Genomic DNA, 20,297 nt, shown 5'->3' with positions numbered 1-20,297 from the left:
GGTCACTGGATCAAAAGACCATGACAGTCCAGGGACTTCTTTTCTCAGTTTCCCTGAAGATCAATATTCAATATATAACAATGAACAGATGTACATAAGATGCTCATTTTTTCAAAAGTAATCACTTTTACATGTCACATGCTGTTCTAAAAGCTTTTCGTGAATTCTCTCATGCAAATTTCATGACAACCCTATGGAACAGATACCAGCCACACTTTACAGATGAGGACACTGGAGCACAGACAGATTAAGAATTTGCCCAAGGTCATGAAGCTGGTGAGAGGTGGCGCTGGCGTATGAGCCCAGGCATTCTCATTCCAGGGCCTGTGATGTATTAGCCACTACCCCACAATACCTGCTCTCCTGCAGAAAAAGATCAGATGGAAGCAAGTCATATTCCACAGGTGTGCTGGGGCACATTAAAATGGTTGAGAACACTGTATTAGATTCATCAAATTCAACAAACATTTACCCAGTGTCTACTACATCCCAGGCACTGCATAATGGTAAGCAAAACCAGACACATCTTTCCTCAGAGCTTTTAGTTACTAGGCAAAGTAAACTTTCATAATAATAACTGCAACAATCAAATGCAAAACTACAACTCTAATGAGTACTAGAAGGAAAGAACAGAGCTATGAGAACCTATAATAAATTTAACTTAGGACATCAGAGAAGGATTTCCTGAGGAAGTAATCAGTCAAGAAACTTCTCTCGGGGGTGAGCCCGGTGGTGGAAGCCGTTAAGTGCGCGCGTTCTGCTTCCGTGGCCCGGGGCTCACAGCTTCGGATCCTGGGTGCGCACTGACGCATCGCTTGTCAGGCCACGCTGTGGCAGCATCCCATATAAAGTAGAGGAAGATGGGCACGGATGTTAGCCCAGGGCCAATCTTCCTCAGCAAAAAGAGGAGGATTGGCCACAGATGTTAGCTCAGGGCTGATCTTCCTCACAAAAAGAAAAAAAAAAAAAAAAAAAAAAACTTCTCTCCTCCTTCACCTGGGCTCTAGAATCTTGGTGGGGATTCACACAATCATGCAAATTAGTACCTCTCTAAGTCAAAGTCTCTTAACTATGGAACCACAGTGCTGCTATAGGCATTCTGTGGGCCTTGGTTGATATGATGGCACGAAATTTATACTCCTTTTTTTCTGTGGAGAAAGAAATGGAAGAGATTGGGTTCTTTAAAGAAAAATTGGCACTGAATTACTAGGTGTGGTAACAAAATATAAGAGGACACACAACTAAGAGTAACATCAAATTTTGTTCAAAAACCGCTATCACTTGTAGCAAAATAAATCTACAGTGTCAGAAGTGATGATAATGGTTATCTTTGGAGGAACGGCAGGAGAGTGGCAATTGGGAGGGAACACGAGGGTGCCCTCTGGGGTGCTGGTTAATATCTTTTGTTGCTTAACTTAGAGGTGGTTACATGAATGCTTCATTTGAATAATTCATTGAGCTCTACACTTATGATTTGCTCTTTTCTGCATGGATCTTATGTTTCAATTAAAAAGTTTAAAAAAATTGATAAACATCTATAGTGGGTTCTGAAGTCAAACTGATGGGGATCCGAACCCTTTTAGTAACTAGCTATGAGACCATGGGCCAGTTCGTGTCTCTGAGCTTCAGCTTCTTCATCTGTAAAATAAGGGGTGCTTATTTTACTTCTCAGTGCTGCTGTGAGAATTCAATGACAACTACTGTGACTGTACATGCACTCAAAATCGTCATATTTCCTCCACCCTCCTTGCATTCCACAATTACATAATTATTAGATAAACAGTTTAAACTATTATAACAATTTACACGACATTTTTTTTGAGTCATGAAAAGCAGAATGGGATTCAAATGTTTTATTGCCCTAGGAACTAAGATTGATCAATTAAAGTCATGGCAAAGCAAAAGGACATTATGAAGCATGAGGTGAAGAACAAAAGTAAAAACAGAAATGGAAACACTGCTAAATACTGCACTAGCTACTTCACAGTACTGTGTCACCTCCTATAGCAAGTCTGCATTGACAATTCCCAAACCAAACAGCAAAGCCTAACATGCTTCAAAAACCCTCACTATTATTCAGCTGGAAGAGGCGCAAGTTAGGCGGTCCTTTAAAAAAACTCTCAAAGAAGCAACTCCTAATCCACCATAGTAAAAAATCAATCAACGTCTACAATTGATCAATCTAGAAATGGTAGCATAAGCATTATCACTTAGAGGTAAACATAGAAGAATAGAAAGTAGTCCGGGGAGCAGGACTGAGAGGTGGCAAAAGTGATTTTTTGTTACAAGCCTTGTATCACTTGAGTTTTAAATCTATGTGCACTAATAAAGCAAATATATTACCTGAATACAAATTTTAAAGATTATGAAAAACAATTACAATTATGAGGAAAAATAAATTATTTTCTAATACCCAAGTGTAAGGATTTTTATATGTCACAAAACGTTAGGAAGGGAAGGAGCCTAAAGGTCATCTCTTTTAGTTCAACTCCCAGACAATGAAGCTGAGGAGCAGAAAGGAGACAAGCCCACGACCAACAGCCTACCCACCTCTCGCCCCTCAGCCCATACTCGATAACATTATTCCCAGGCTGGCTGCATAGGAATCACGTGGGCAGTTTGAACTAGAGAGCACTCAGATTCAGTAGATCTGGGGTGGGGTCGGGAAAAGTATATTTTTAAAACAGCCCCAGGTTTGGGAATGACTGCCCTGGAGAAAAAGTTCAGCCCCCACCACATACTTGCCCAAGTCACATACCATTAGACCGCTCTGGGCAGACTACTGTTTATACAGAAGACCAACTGAGGGCCGGCCCCATGGCTTAGCGGTTAAGTGCGCGCACTCGGCTATTGGCGACCCGGGTTTGGATCCCGGGTGTGCACCGACGCGCCACTTCTCCAGCCATGCTGAGGCCGCGTCCCCCATACAGCAACTAGAAGGATGTGCAACTATGACATACAACTATCTACTGGGGCTCTGCGGGAAAAATAAATAAATAAAAAAATTAAAAAAAAAAAAAGAAATTTATTAACCATCTATGCAGTGCCAGTGTCAAAGTAAAGAAAACCATCTTGGCACATGTTCTTTACAAAATTACAGGGTAATGGAGAAGATGGGCAAATAAACAAGATAATTCACTAAAACCTGACAGCACTCTGACAAGGGATACAAACATGAAGCAAGATCACCTGGCTTAAGCCAGCACAAGGAAAGATGTCCCAGAAAAGTGGTGTTTTACTTCAAAAGATTTCAGTAAAGCCTGTAAGTGTTTGTAGCATCCTGGGCCCAGAACATGCAAAAACAAGGCTTCAGTCTTTTACTTTCTTGGTCAGATTCTCCTTTTAAACTAATATCCGTCAACAGATTTGTGGAACAGACATAAGACTTGGCTCTATGAGAAATACAAATAATTAGAAGACAAGACCTAGCTTAGGCCTCCAAGGGCTCACTGGCAAAAATGCCGGCCACTCATCTGCCTCTGCCTAAGTCAGATGAAAAGGACGGCCAGAGGACACCTCACCTTGCTAGTTCACCCTGGTGGTTAATTACATCCCATGTGCCCAAGAGACAGCTTCCAAGTTTTCACAGGGGTGGCCTGTGGCTACGGATTGCAGGTTTTTTTCCACAGAGCAAACTGAACCCTCTAACCTTGATTTCAATCACACTATTTTCTAGCCAACCTAAGAATTTTGCTCAAGAGCACCAACCCATCAAGACTATAGCATCAGTAAATAACTCCCCATTTCCATTTCACCTAAGCAAACTATTAATCTGCAAGTATTTATGAAGCACCTATCATGCACTAAGCATTATGGTAGATTAGGAGTTACTTCTTTGGGTTTTTTAAAAGGGCATCTAACTTGCACCTCTTCCAAACAAATAACGTAGCACCAAATAGTATCAAATGTAGAATCGAAGTAGTATCTACAAGGAAGTTACAAACAGGAGGAGTGAGAATAAAACTAATAGTCACCAAGAATCTGGATACTGATTTGTGTGTGGGAATTATGAGGACATCTGCCTTCAAGAGTAGAAAGTTGCTGATTCCTTTATCTAACCCTTAAAATGAGATCGTAAAAGTTGTGGTTCAATCATCTTCTTAAGGAATCCCTGTAAACTTCCTTGGATATCAGTTATACACCTATAATTCCAAAACTGACAGCAATAGCTCTAGTTTCTCTTCAGAATTCCTGACACAAATTTCTAGCTGCAGCCTGAACACTGACACAAGACATATACTACAGGGGCTGGCCCTGTGGCGCAAGCGGTTAAGTGCGCGCGCTCCGCTGCAGCAGCCCCGGGTTCGCCGGTTCGGATCCCGGGCGCACACCGACGCACTGCTTGGCAAGGCATGCTGGAGGAAGATGGGCATGGATGTTAGCCCAGGGCAAGTCTTCCTCAGCAAAAAAAGAGGAGGATTAGCAGATGTCAGCACAGGGCTGATCTCCTCACACACACAAAAAAGACATATACTACAAAGGTTATGATAGGAGAAGAGGCATATTAGGATGATTTAGGGCTCTTATTCTCGAAATCACAGATCTTCCCCTGCCCGGCAGCTTTTGAAGGGGGAAACCTGGATCACAGGTGCACCTATCAGTGGTATATGAACTGCCACCCCATTTCACAGTATAGTGGAGACAGCACCCAAGGCTGAGATGTTGTTCTATGGGGAATACTGCCCGCTTGCAAACAGCAATACAAATGTGTCCTTGAAGTGTCACCAAGCTGTAGAGTTCTTACAGGAAAAAGTATGAAATTGCCATTTTGGGTTTTTTTTTGTTTTTTTGTTTTTTTAATTTATTTTTTCCCCCAAAGCCCCAGTAGATAGTTGTATGTCATAGCTGCACATCCTTCTAGTTGCTGTATGTAGGATGCGGCCTCAGCATGACCAGAGAAGCGGTGCGTCGGTGCGCGCCGGGATCCGAACCCAGGTCGCCAGCAGCAGAGGGCGCGCACTTAACCGCTAAGCCACGGGGCCGGCCCCGAAATTGCCTTTTTGAGCAATAACGGAGGGAGAATCTACAGCACAGTGCAGTGGTGAAGCGGGCAGGCTCTGGAGCTAGACTGACTGAGATCAAATCCAAGCCCACCACTTTAGTTGTGACACCTTAGGCAAGTGCCTCAGTCTCCTCATCTGTAAGTATGTTGTAAACGTTAAATGTGCTAACATATACAATGACCTTAGAAGAGTACCTGCCCTGCAGTAAGAGGTCAATAAATGTTAGCTATTACTATAATTCTTAGAAAGGCAACACAATATAGTCCTCAAGAGCACGTATTCTGGAGCCTCACTTGACTGGACTGGAATCCCAGCTTGCCCATTTGCTAGCTGTGTGACCTTGGGGAAGTTACCTACTTCAGTTTTCCGTTTTTTTGTGTGTGAGGAAGATCAGCCCTGAGCTAACATCTGCCAATCCTCCTCTTTTTGCTGAGGAAGACTGGCCCTGAGCCAACATCCATGCCCATCTTCCTCCACTTTATGTGGGACGCCACCACAGCATGGCCTGACAAGCGGTGTGTCAGTGCGCGCCTGGGATCTGAACCCAGGCCACCAGCAGCAGAGTATGCACACTTAACCACTACACCACAGAGCCGGTCCTGTGCTTCAGTTTTCTCACGTGGAAAATGGCAATAATAATAGGATCTCAGAGAGCTGTTGAGGAGTAATTGAGTTGAGATAGGTTAAATCATTTAGAACAGTGTCTGGTTTAAAGGCTTACTACTATCACTACTTATCAAGTATCAATCACTCTTGATTGCCTAGTCTATCATGCTCTTTTCCTTCTCCACCAATTCTGAAGAGTCCTCTCCACTTACTGCTTCCTTCCTTACCTCCCTAATCTTTTCAAACTTTGTGTCTACCTACACCACTCTACTAGAACCATCTCAGTCACAATGATAAAATCGCCCACTTCAATGACCTCTTCTTTATCCTTCAAGGTTTCAACCTTGAGAATTGCAGTGTCCAATTGTCAATCAGCCCATTCTTCTTGAAATTCTTTTGTTTTTGGCTTCCTAACTCTGTACTCCAGGTTTTTTCCTCCCTTTCTTACAGATAACTTTCTTAAGGTCTACTCTGACTACTTACTCTCTAAAAGCAACAAGTCAAGTCACACAAGGTTCAGACCTCGAACTGAACTCTTTCCAAACTTTCTTTCTTGAAGGTCTCACACACACCCATACTTTACTGTCAGCTCTATGTGAATGGCTCCAAATCTCTCTCAATAGCTCCTGCTGGAAGGATAACCTACTGGTACTACAAACTCAACAAGTCCAAAATCAAACCTAACATCTTCCTCAAATTAAACTCCTCTTCCTACTTCCATTTCAATTGTTATCCTGATTTGAAAGCTTTGGGTTATCTATGTATAGGCTGTGATAATCCACTTATAATAGTATACCAAATAAATAAAATACTTAGGGATAAATTTAACAAAAAATGTGCAAGACCTGCACACTGAAAGCTATAAAACATTGCCAACAGAAATTAAAGACAACCTAAATAAATGGAGAGTTATACTATGCTCATGGATTGGAAGGCTCAATATTGTTAAGATGTCAATTCTCTCCAAATTGATCTACAATTCCAAACCATCCCAATAAAAATTTCAGATTCTTTTTCATGGAACTTAAGGAGATGATTCTAAAATGTATATGGAAATGCAAAGTACCTAGAATAGCCAAAACAATTTTGCGAAAAAGAATAAGAAAAGTATAGCACTTACATAACTTGATTTCAAGACTTGTTATAAAGCTATAGTAAATGAGACAATATCATATTGTTATCAAGACAGACATTCAGAGCAATGGAACAGAATAGAATCCAGAAATAGACCCTCACATATAGTGAAATGGTTTGACAACAGTGCCCAGGCACTTCAATGAGGAAAGGATAATAGGACTGCAACAACTGAGTGTCCATATGGAAAGAAGTGAACCCTGACTCTTACACCCCCCTATAACACAAAAGTTAACTCAAAATGGATCAAAAATCTAAATGTAAAACTATAAAACTTCTAGACTAAAACATAGAAAACAATATCAGTGGTCTCAGATGAGGCAAAGATTTCTTAAACAGGGCCAAAAAAAAAAAGAATTACAGGGGCTGGCCCAATGGCATAGCGGTTAAGTGCACGCACTCCGCTTCAGCGGCCGGGGGTTCGCAGGTTTGGATCCCGGGCATGCAACAATGCATCGCTTGTCGAGCCATGCTGTGGCCGCGTCCCATATAAAGTAGAGGAAGACGGGGACTGATGTTAGCCCAGGGCCAGTCTTCCTCAGAAAAAAGCGGAAGATTGACATCGGATGTTAGCTCAGGGCTAATCTTCCTCACACACACCAAAAAATGAACTATAAAAATAAAAAGGATAGGGGCCAGCCCTGTGGCTTAGCAGTTAAGTGCGCCTGCTCTGCTACTGGCAGCCTGGGTTCGGATCCCGGGCGTGCACCAATGCACCGCGTGTCCAGCCATGCTGAGGCGGCGTCCAACATACAGCAACTAGCAGGATGTGCAACTATGACATACAACTATCTACTGCGGCTTTGGGGAGAAAAAGGGAAAAAGAGGAGGATTAGCAATAGATGTTAGCTCAGGGCCGGTCTTCCTCAGCAAAAAGAGGAGGATTGGCATGGATGTTAGCTCAGGGCTGATCTTCCTCACAACAACCACCAAAAAAAAAAAAAAAAAAGGATAAATTGGACATTATCAAATTTTAAAAACTGTTCCTCAAAACACACAAGAAAATGAACAGGCAAGCCACAAACGAGGAGAAAATATTTGCAAAACATATGCCCAACAAAGGTCTTGTCTCCAGACTATATTAGGAACTCTTCCAACTCAGCAATAATCGGACACCTCAAAAAAAAAGGGCAAAAAATCTGAACAATTCACCAAAGAAGATAAATTCATGGCAAATAAGCATATAAAAAGGCGCACATTATTAATTATTAAGGAAATGCAAATCAAAACCACAATGAGATACTACTACACACCCACTAGAATAGCTAAAATTAAAGCATTGGCAAAGATGTGGAGAACTAGAACCCTCACACGTTGCTAGTGGGAATATAAAATGGCACAGCCACTTTGGAAAACAGTTTGACGATTTCTGATAAAGTTAAACATACACTGGCTTTATGACTCAACAATTCCACTTCCACATATTTACCCAAGAGAAATGAAAACATAAGTCCATAAAAATTGCAAGCAACCCAAATGTTCAACTGGTGAATGGACACGAATTGTAGTATATACATATAATGGAATACTACTTGGCCATAAAAAGGAATGGACTACTGATACATGCAACGTGGTATCTCAAATGCAATATGCTAAGTCAAAGAGGCCAGACACAAAAGACTACATACTGTATAATTCCATAAGAAACTGTAGCAAAGGCAAACTACAGTGATAGAAAGCCGATCAGTCACTGCCAGAGGACAGAGGAATGCGACTGACTGCAAAGGAGTTCAATGGCACTTTTTAAGATTAGAGAAATGTTCTATATCATGATTGCAGTGGTGGTAACACTACTGTAAATATTTGTCAACTGACAAGTTAAAATCGAATTTCATTTTTCATCAATTATGCCTCAATAAAGCTAACAACACACTCCCTCTGGGATGTACCTTGATAATCTTTTTCTTTCTGAACACCATCACACCAACATTTCCTTGAGGCCTTAGCATTATTCACACACATGTAACCAGTCACCCTTCTCATCTTTCCACTCTCCATTCTATTCTACACACATCATTATTAATCTTCCTAAAACACAGCTCAATTAACCAAACAACTTCAGCTGGTTCCCCACTGTCTACAAACAGTACAAGTTTCCTACTACGGCATTCTGGCTCCTCTAAGAAGTTTCTTGGGGGCAGGAAATGTCTTATTTATCTTTGTATTTCATGAGCAGTACTTTGAACTGTGTGGCATGGTCTTTGAGCATTCAGAAACTGCACACAGAAATTTTAGAAATCTTATGACTTAATTACATGTCAAATTACATGACAGTGCCTACTGTGGCAGGCTGAAAAATGCCCCCCATAATATCCATGTCCTAATCCCTGGAACCTGTGAATGTAACCTTATGTGGTAAACAAAAAAAAAGGGGGGGGGGGCGGTCTCTGCAGATGTGATTAAATTAAGGGTTTTTGTTTTTTGTTTCCTTTGCTGAGGAAGATTCACCCTGAGCTAACACCTGTGCCAATATTCTTCTATTTTCTATGTGGGTCGCCACCACAACATGTCTGAGGAGTGGTGTAGGCCCACGCCCAGGACACAAACCTGAGAACCCGGGCTGCTGAAGTGGAGGGTGCCATACTTAACCACTATGCCACAGGGTCAGCCCCCAAATTTTTTTTTTAACTGAGGTAACAGTGGTTTACAACATTATATAAATTTCAGGTATACATCATTATATTTCCATTTCTGTGTAGACTGCATCATGTTCACCACCCAAAGACTATTTACCATCCATCACCATAAACACGTGCCCAGTTACCCCTTTCACCCTCCTCCCTTCTCCTTTCCCCTCTGGAACCACCAATCTAATCTCTGTATCTATGTGTGTTTGTTGTTGTTGTCACTGTTTTTATCGTCTATATACGAGTGAGATCATACAGTATTTGACTTTCTCCCTCTGACTTATTTTGCTTTCTGTAATACCTTCAAGGTCCATCCATGTTGTCACAAATAGCAAGATTTCACCTTTTTTATGGCTGTGTAGTATTCCATTGTGTATATATACCACATCTTCTTTATCCATTCATCCCTTGATGGCCACTTAGGTTGTTTCCAAGTCTTGACTATTGTGAATAACGCTGCAGTGAACACAGGGGTGCATATATCTTTACACATTTATGTTTTCATGTTCTTTGGATAAATATCCAGCAGTGGAATAGCTGGATCATATGGTAGTTCTATTCTTAATTTTTTGAGGAATCTCCATACTCTTTTCAATAGTGGCTGTACCAGTTTGCATTTCCAACAGCAGTGTATGAGAGTTCTCCTTTCTCCACATCCTCTCCAACACCAGCTATTTCTTGTCTTGTTAATTATAGCCATTCTGACAGCCGTGAGGTGATACCTCGTCAGAGTTTTGCTTTGCATTTCCCTAATAATTAGTGATATTGAACATCTTTTCATGTACCTGTTGGCCATCTGTATATCTTCTTTGGAAAAATGTCCGTTCAGATCTTTTGCCCACTTTTTAATTGGCTTGTTAGTTTTTTTTGTTGTTGAGATGTATGTGTTCTTTATATATTTTGGATATTAACTGCTTATCAGATATATGGTTTGCAAATATCTTCTCCCAATTGTTAGGCTGTCTTTTCGTTTTGTTGATGGTTTCCTTTGCTGTGCAGAAGGTTGTTAGTCTGATGTAGTCCTATGTTTCCTTTGCCTGGTCAGACATGGTATTTGAAAACATGCTGCTAAGAGTGATGTCAAAGAGCATGCTGCCTATGTTTTCTTCTAGTAAGTTTTACGGTTTCAGGTCTTACATTCAAGTCTTTAAGCCATTTTGAGTTAATTTTTGTGTATGGTGTAAGATAATGGTCCACTTTCATTCTTTTGCATGTGGCTGTCCAGTTTTCCCAACACGGTTTACTGAAGAGACTTTCCTTTCTCCATTGTATGTTCTTGGCTCCCTGGTCGAAAACTGGCTGTCCATAGATGTGTGGGTTTATTTCTGGGCCCTTGATTCTGTTCCACTGATGTGTGTCTGTTTTTCTGCCAGTACCATGCTGTTTTGATTACCACAGCTTTGTAGTGTATTTTGAAATCAAGGAGTGTGATGCCTCCAGCTTTGTTCTATTTTCTCAGGATTCCTTTGGCTATTCGGGGTCTTTTGTTGTTCCACATAAATTTTAGGATTCTTTGTTCTATTTCTGTGAAAAATGTCGTTTGAACTTTGATAGGGATTGCATTGAATCTAGACTGCTTTAGGAAGTATGGACATTTTAACTATGTTAATTCTTCCAATCCAAAAGCACAGAATATCCTTCCATTTCTTTGTGTCTACCTCAATTTCTTTCAACCAAGTTTTACAGTTTTCAGGGTACAAGTCTTTAACCTCTTTGGTTAAATTTATTCCTAGGTATTTTATTCTTTTTGTTGCAACTGTAAATGGAATTGTATTCTTAATTTCTCTTTCTGCTACTTCGTTGTTAGCATATAGAAATGCAAGCGATTTTTGTATGTTGATTTTATATCCTGCAGCTTGACTGCATTCATTTATTATTCCTAAAAGTTTTCTGGGAGATTCTTTACAGTTTTCTATATATAAAATCATGTCATCTGCAAATAGTGACAGTTTCACTTCTTCCTTTCCAATTTGGATCCCTTTATTTCTTTTTCTTGCCTGATAGCTCTGGCTAGGACTTCCAATAATACATTAAATAGGAGTGGTGAGAGTGGGCATCCTTGTCTGGTTCTTGTTCTTAGCGAGAGAGCTTTCAGTTTTTTACCATGGAGGATGATATTAGCTGTGGGCTTGTCATATATGGCCTTTATTATGTTGAGGTATCTTCATCCATACCCATTTTATTCAGAGTTTTTTTTATCATAAATGGCTGCTGTTTCTTGTCAAATGCTTTCTCTGCACCTATTGAGGTGATCACGTGATTTTTATTCTTTATTTTGTTAATGTGGTGTAACATGTTGATTGATTTGTGGATGCTGAACTATCCCTGCATCCCTGGAAGAAATCCCACTTGATCAGGATGTATGATCTTTTCAATGTACTGTTATATTCGATTTGATAGTATTTTGTTGAGGATTTTTGCATCAATTGTTCATTAGTGATACTGGCCTGTAATTTTCTTGTTTTGTGTTGTCCTTGTCTTGAGGGTAACGTCCTACCCTTGAGGGTTACGTTGGCCTCGTAGAATGAGTTAGGAAGCTTCCCCTCCTCTTCAATTTTTTGGAAGAGTTTGAGAAGCATAGGTATTAAGTCTACTTTGAATGTTTGGTAGGATTCACCAGAGAAGCCATCTGGTCTAAATTAAGGATTTTGAGATAGGAGATTATCCTGGATTGTATGGGTAGGCCATAAATACAATTATACGTACCCTTGTAAGAGGAAGCAGAGGGAGATTTGACACACACAGAGGAAAATGTCATATGAAGACGAACAGAGAGAGATTTGAAGATGCTTGCCTTGAAGACTGGAATAATGCAGCCACAAGCCAAGGAATATCAGCAGAAGCTGGAAGTTGCAAAGAAGAGATTCTCTCCTAGAGGGAGAGTATGGCCCTAGTGACACCTTCATTTCAGCCCAGTGATACTGATTTTAGACTTCCAGCCTCCAAAATCATAAGCAAATACATTTCTGTTGTTTTAAGCCATCTAGTTTATGGAAATCTGTTACGGCAGTCATAGAAGACTAATATACCTACCCTTATAAACAAAAAATTCTGTATAGTAAAAGATTTTAAAGTCCTAGCAGTTTCTTGCTGGATTAGTGTCAATAACAAAGTTTTATAGAGTAAATAAAATATATAGCTTCTTGTAATATTTTGCAATAAAAGAGAAATGAGGAATTAATATTTTTTAATGTCCTCTAATCAGTTAATTCTTCATTATCTCAAATTCTAAGCAACATATTCAAAGCAGTACAGTACTTAACAAACAGAATTCACTTAGGTTAAGTGGATTACCTAAAATTACACAATTAGCAGGAGACTGACTCAAGATTTAAGATCTTAAGCCAAAACCCATGCTCATCCCATTGTACCATGCTGCCTAAATTCAGCTCCAATGTCAGGACATCAAACAAATATTAAATTATTAATTAATTCATTAATCCAGGAATTAAATGTGTTCTTTCCATTCCCCATCTTAAATGCACTTTCTACTCCCCTCTGCCTACTCCAATTCTACCCCACACTGTATAGATTAACAAAACCCTGATACTTCCTTTCTCTACACTTCTACAGTTCTTACATTCCACCTCCGATTTTAGCGGTGAATTAATGTTCTTTGTGTAATTCTTTAATGACTGAACGACTTTATCCCTACTCTGCTTTAACTATGCCCATTAGATAAAAGAAAAATGATTGTAAAAGCTGTGATAACATGCTATTTTGAGAATTACAAGAATAATTTTTGTTTCAGGCATATATCAGCATTTTCCACATAATTTTTCATTAAAAGTACCAGCTTCCTAGAAAATACTAACTTCCTTGTTGGCATCAGAATAGATAAGCTCCTTACTGGTGATGAATTACTACCACTACTACTTTTCTAAACCTGTCATAGTGCAGATGGAATTTTTTTTTCACTGGGGTTACTGAACATTCATTAATCAAGAGTGCTAAATATAGGAAAACTGCTTAACAAGAAATAAGAAATAAATGGATATATTTACCACTGAGAACCAAGTTCACATCATACCCTAATGAAAAAATGAAGGGAAGGGGAAAGAAGATAGCAATACCATCTGGAGAAAAGTGCAAAGGAATAGTAAGGGTTATAGCTACCCCTACCAGTCTGCTTCACATACACACACACACAAAGTTGGGATATTATTAAAAATATGATGGTGCTATGTGGAAGATAAACAAATACATGGACAAACAGAACAGATTAGTGGTTAACAGAAGGAAAGGGGATTGGGGGGTGGGCATAAGGGGTAAAGGGGCACATATATATGGTGATTGACAAATAACGTACAACTGAAATTTCACGTTATAAACCATTATGACACCAATAAAAAAATAAGATGATGCTAAAAGATATTTCATATTTTGACTTTTCACCCTTTTAAAACGCTAGCAACTGTAACTGTCATAACTTGAATGCTTTGACAAAGTCCAAAGCCATTATTTAAGCAAAGTTTGCTTTAAAAAAAACCCTTTTACTCCAGTTACAGATAAAACTTACTACCCAGGACTTCTTAGATAGGAAAGATGATCTTATTTTATACATATATAAACAATTTTATTTGTTTTAAAAACGGATTCAGTAAAACCATGCTTTATTCAATATTGACTCAGTTTGAAAAAAATGTTTTACAGGATATGCTGATCTTCACTGAAGCTGAGTGATGCATAAATCTGGGGTTTTAAAAGCTCCTTCAGGTGATTCTAATGTGCAGGGTTCTCTGGCTTGAGAACCACTAGTCTAAACTGATGTCAATGACAGCAGGGAGGAAAGAACACATGTGAGAGCTTTATAGGATCCACAGGATTTGGTGACTGACTACAAGAGTTAGGGGGAAGTCAGGGATGACTTCTAGGTTATAGACTTGCGAGTGCGCTGGACAGCTGTGCCATTAATCAACGCAAAAGCTAAAACTCAGTAAACTAGAAAGCACTATACTCATGCTTTCTTGAGAAATTTTGCCTTTCCTCTCTGTTCCACAAGTTCCACTAAGGCTGAGACTATGTCTTGCTCATTTTGTCAGCTCTAGCACAGTAGCTTGCACCTAATAGAAATGAAATACATTTTTCCTGAATGTAATTCAATTCTGTTACGTCTTGTCTGCAAGTCAGTGGTGTAACTTATACATCTTTCAAAACCTCACTCTGTATAGCACATATCAAGCAAGCCATAGCTGGCTTCATAGGAGACACTCAACAAATATAGCTAACTAGCTAATTTTCACCCAAACAGCAGTCTAACTGGAAATGCTTCCAACTGCCTGCTAAGACATAACCACCTAAAGGTATACTGGGCATGGCAAAGTCATGGTCAAGACGTTTGTTCTCAAATCTGTTCCTCCTCTTCCTGTTAACAGCCCAGCCATTGTCTGAGTCACCCAGCCCTATAACCCTTGAGTCACATTCAATATCTCTCTCTTGTCAACATGCAAACAGGTTTCTAAAGTCCTGACTTTTATACCTTCTACAGGCTCTCTCACATCAGTCCTCAACAGCCCCAATGCTCCTTAGCAAAGGATTCACCAATTGCTAGTCTCCTCTCCAGCCTCCCTTCCTCCCAAATCCATCCTCTACACTGGGGCCATTTCAGCATGCCCCAGACAATTCTAGTCATGTCCCTACCTTGGCTGATACCTTTCAGTAGCCTCACCCCCTGGCCCAGAGTAAAATCCAAATGCTTAACCATCCCTTCATAATCTGGCCCTTAACATGCTTTCCAACTTACTATCCCACTATTCCTTCCACTGAGAACAGTCACCTCTTCCCACTTGCATCTCTCAATGTCCAAAAGAGGCCTACTTTGCAAAGCTCAGCTCAAACACTATCTTCTGCAGCAAAGGCCACCCCTGAACACACAAAACATACTCCCCACCACTTCCCTATCCTGAATTTTCAAAGTAACTCCTAAGCATTTTTCACCTTCCACCTTACAGTAGTTTTTTATACACATGCTTTTCATCTCCCAACCTACACTGGAGTTCCCCGTGAATAGGCTTTAGGTCTGGCTATTCTTTTTTAACCACCCACTACATCTCCCTCAACCACTACTCTATGCTCACCCCATCCTCCACCCCACAGTGCCTTACTAGGTGGAGTTCAAGAAATACCATAGCCAGGCCAGCCCCGTGGCTTAGCAGTTAAGTGAGCACGCTCTGCTACTGGCAGCCCGGGTTCGGATCCCGGGCGCACACCAACGTACTGCTTCTCCGGCCATGCTGAGGTGGCGTCCCACATACAGCAACTAGAAGGTTGTGCAACTATGACATACAACTATCTACTGGGGCTTTGGGGGAAAAAAAAAGGAGGAGGATTGGCAATAGATGTTAGCTCAGAGCTGGTCTTCCTAAGCAAAAAGAGGAGGATTAGCAGGGATGTTAGCTCAGGGCTGATCTTCCTCACAAAAAAAAAAAAAGAAATACCATAGGCCTACTCAGATTCAACAAGAGACTGAGGACATAGCAATTTCTCATTTTGTTGGGCATGACTATAAATCATGATAACGTCTCAACTACAGCAACTCGCCTTGCCAATGACTGAATCCTGCATATCTAAACATGATTTAGTAAACAGTAAACAGTAGCTATCTAAACAGCAGCTCTACTCTGGCACATCCACAGTCACTGCAGTCAATGGATAAACTTTCTTTTGAATAAAATCCTCAAGGAGAAAGCTAACAGCTACTGCTGGTGACAGAAATGAAAGAAAGGGAAGGAAGAGAAAAGAAAGGAATGGTATTGAAATGGAGAGTGCTTGAGAAGTCTCTAGACTATATATAATTATCAATGGCCTGGGACATTTGTTGAATGAGTAAAATAATGAAAAGATAAATTTCAAAATTGGAAAAGAGAGCAGTTTCTTCTTCCCTCATTTCTACCAGCCTATACTGATCAAGCATTTTCTGGAACAGTGCTGTCCAACAGCACTTTCTGGAATGATGCAAGTGTTCTATTAATCTGTGCTGTCTGCTGGTATGGGAGCCACTAACCACATGGCTCTTGAGCAGTTGGAATGGGGCTAGTGTGAATAAGGAACAGAATTTTTAATTTTATTTAATTTTAATTAAGTTTAAGTAGCCATATGTGGTTAGTGGCTACTGTACTGATCAATGACTGTCCAGAATATGGAATGTCTTCATCTTGTTACTTGAATTGTTGTCAAAAGTATTTTCCTAACCAAATTTCAGTAAGCTAATAAGGGTCTATGATTAACTTTCTGTTTAATAAACCATTTACATTTTTTTCCAGTTTTCACTTTAATTTTACTGAGGAAGGGAAGGAGAGAGTGGTTTAAGAGGAGACTAAGAGAAAGACTGCATTCCAGGGTCAAAATGTCAGGCACTGTGCTAAAAGCATTCTTCATACACTCTTTTGATCCTTACAGTTTTAAGAGAGAGATCATCCCTCTTTTGAAGTTAAGGAAATTGAGACTGAGAGCAATGTATTGACTTGCCTATGATAACAGCTTAGTAAAACTAGGATTCAAATTCACATTCAACTGCAGAGACTGAGCTCTTAGGCATTACAATTTAATTGCTAAGACTAAAATGGGCCAGATGAAAAGTAGGTATGGCGGCTCCCAGCAGACTAATGTTATTTAGAGCACATTAAAAGCTGGACCAGTCAGCTTACTTGACAAGAGACTAAGAATGTATCCAGGCAACTTTTCTTGATGTCTGGTAAATGATCCTCAATATACTCATCCGTTCCTTCAACCACAGGCATGATTCTAAGTTGGAAGATACAGCAGTAAAGACAACAGAAAAAGTCTCTGCCTTCTCGGGGTTTATATTTCAGTGGGGAATAAAAAAAAAATTAGGGAAGATTTCTAAAGAGGTGAGAACTGAACAGATAACCTGAATAAAAGTCGGTTAGCTGTATAGAAAAACTGAAGAAGACTGTTCCAGGCCAAGGGAACTGCAAGGACAAAGACGCAGAAGAACGTACAAAGAACAGCAAGGAAGTCAGTGTGGCAAGAGCACGGTGAATGTGAAGAGAAATAGGAAATAAGGTTGCAGTGCTAACCAAGTGCCAGCCCCTATTGGGACTTGAAGGTTCTTGGAAGGCTTTGGAACATATCTTAAGATCATGGAAAGCCATGGGAGTGGGGAGGAGGTGTGGAGGGATAAGTGTATTGAGAAGAGTGGGAGAGACATGATCTGATTTATATTTTAAAGGGAACACTGGAAACTCGGTAAAAATAGATTGTGAGGAAGCAAAATCAAGCAGAAAAAGTAAAAGCAGAAAGACCATGTAGGAGGGACTTGAGTGATGAAGAAAGCTTAGATTAGTAGGATAGCTGCAGAGATGTAGCATGGAAGCAAGACTAATTTTAGGACAGACATTAGCTAAATATATACCGTCAAACCAATATCCATGGATGGATGGAAGGAAACAAGGTTGGTTTCTCAACGAGTCACATTAAGAAGTAACTGCATACTCAGTCTCTCCAGGTTCTATTTACTATTCCTAGAGGCTATTTATGCTCAGACACACCACCAAAAACCATTATTAGGGAAGTTCCCATAGAGTGTGCTTACAGATAATGCAATTGTTACTGACAGATTTTTCCTATTTGTTTATATTTAAATGAGTGTCTCAGAATAAATGTAGCCAGCTCTGACCAATTCTGATTAAAGTACAAGCAGCATTAAACACCCCCGCAAAATATTTTCTAGCTAATCTTGCCTTCCCTTGCTTAACAAGCACCTTCAGTTTAATAAACTAACTAGCCAGAGAACGGCCCCCTCAATTCTTCCTAGTCAAAAGTTTGCAACATTGTTTCCAAACAGCTTAAATCAGAACACAGGCCAGGAAACCAGAACACGAAAAAGGTAAAAGAAAAACTGTCAATTCAGAACCTCAAGACTTTGCTTACCTAGCTATCCTCCCTTGCCAATTTAACCCTGAAAGGATGGTTTGTTTGTTTAAGGTGCATACTCCACTGGCTAGATGTCTCTCAAGGATACTCTAACGCATATCTCAAGGCAGCTGCAGAATAACAATCAGTATACTCAGCTGTATACTCAGCCAGTATGAGCTCCTCATGGCTGGAATCTGACTGCAAAGCACAGCAGGAGCTCAGTAAAACTGCTGAATGAAAAAAAGCGGCTGTCCTCCACAATATCAACCTTGGCAATGCATTCCCAAAACGCTCAACTCCTCTTCCTAGTGTAAATGCGCTGGACTACCTCATTACCTCACATACGGCCTTCCTGAACGTTTCTATCTCACTGTTCTGAGCAACAAGCTCCATTCGCTGGCTGCCTGCTGTGTTAAACAATGTTCAACAATATTCTGTGATTTATCCAAAACCTAGCTTCAGGGGATGCCTTAGCTTTCTTTCTGTTCCTTTTATTTCTCCGCTGCTTTCATGCAATATTCAGCCAATGTTTCCCCCTCCCTGAGGTCTAGCATGGTAGAAAGAGCAAAGACAAAAACTGGGTGCCAGTCTCAGCTATCTCTATAACTTTGGCCTCAATTCCTTTATCTATAAAGTGCAAATAACACCACACCAAGCCTCCTTCACCAAGTTGTTCCAAAGTCTAATTCAAACGAGAAAAGCCTGCAAACTGTCACGTGCCGCCCAAATCTAAGATCCCAATAAAGATGGGTTCAAAGCTTAGCTCAAAACCAACAGGACGGGCCGTGACGAGCACAGTGCAGCCACTCAATAAATATTAAGTCAAATAAGAAGTATTTTCCTCCGATAATGGGGTCAATAAGAGTCGCACACTGGCCAGGTGCGACAGTGTCACTGTAGGGTCCCTGGCAGGTAACTCCCCATCTGTGGGCCTTCTTTCCTCCAACTGTACAATAAGGCTTTGACAATGAAGGATTCTAATATTGCTACGTTAAGGGAGGCATAACCTGAGAGGCCAAAGTGGCTTTACTTGCAGTGTCATAAGGAAAGCACCAGAAAAGAGGGTAAGGACTGGACTTAGAGGCAAAGGGGCAAATGTCTGGTTTAGCACATCTCTTACGAGCAGTGTGACCTTGGCCAACTCTCTTGCCAAGCAAACTCCCTCCTGCGGTCCACATCTGGAAACCAGGGGCAGGAATCCCAGACGGCCTGAACCCCGGGGTTGCCGAGGAGCCCAGAAACTACAGCGCGCGCCCTCTGGGCGCGTTGGCCAATTACAGCCGCGGCTCTCCCGCACCCCGCACCCCGAGAGGAGTCCCAGGCTCTTCCGCAGGCGAGGAAGGTACCCCTTCCGGATGCGGGATGTGCCAGGACAGCAGTTTCGATTTCCTAACAAGAAGGGTTACTTCCCCTGCCGTCCCAGCACCGCCGGTAATCAAAGGAGCCTCCCCCGCCGCCCTCGGGATCCCCGCGGCGCACTCAGTACCGACACCGGACCTCCCAGCCCGGCTCCGCAGCCCGCCGCGGCCCCGCGGGGTCGGGGCGGCCGCAGGGGCGCTGCCATAGGAATAGCGCTCAAGACCCCAGCCCGAGGCGCCCGGGAGAGGCTGGAGAGGAAGGCTCGCGAGACCCACTGTGCCCCATGCGACCACGCCCGGCCATCCCCGCTCAGGGCTGCTTCACCCAGCCAGCAGCGCCCCCACAGCTCCGCGCCTTCCCGCGCAGCTCCACAGAAACCCTACCTTCCGCCATGTCGGGCCCGGCCCTGCCTGCAGCCTCGCGAGAAGCGCACCGCCCAACTCGGGCGGCGCGTAACGGAGGCCTCAAGTCTCGCGAGAGTCATGGGAGGCCAGGCAGAGGGTGGAGTGGAGACTACGAAAGAGCGGTGAATGAAAGTGGAGCAGGTAGCTGGACACGGGAAGGACAGAGAGCCTGTCCCTCTTCACCTAGTACTTTCGAGGCTCGGGACTTATCAAGCACTGACTGAGCTCTATCATATTCCACGCCCTAGGGAGGGCACTGAAAAGGATGGACACAGCGAGCGTAGACT

The 20,297-nt window shown here is 41.5% G+C and overlaps 1 protein-coding gene across 1 annotated transcript in view; it reads right to left on the bottom strand.

Moving 5' to 3' along the window:
- ANKFY1 (ankyrin repeat and FYVE domain containing 1) overlaps positions 1-20,038 on the bottom strand; it is an 88,839-nt gene extending 68,801 nt beyond the window's left edge. Inside the window, exon 1 of the mRNA XM_058560030.1 lies at positions 19,990-20,038. Coding sequence (XP_058416013.1) covers positions 19,990-19,999 — 10 coding nt within the window. The 5' untranslated portion in view covers positions 20,000-20,038. The remainder of the gene's footprint in view (positions 1-19,989) is intronic.
- Between the last annotated feature and the right edge of the window lie 259 nt (positions 20,039-20,297).

The sequence above is a fragment of the Diceros bicornis genome, chromosome 18 (genome assembly GCF_020826845.1).
Source record: "Diceros bicornis minor isolate mBicDic1 chromosome 18, mDicBic1.mat.cur, whole genome shotgun sequence".
Lineage (NCBI taxonomy): Eukaryota > Metazoa > Chordata > Mammalia > Perissodactyla > Rhinocerotidae > Diceros > Diceros bicornis.
This window is presented reverse-complemented; position numbering and strand designations above follow the sequence as displayed.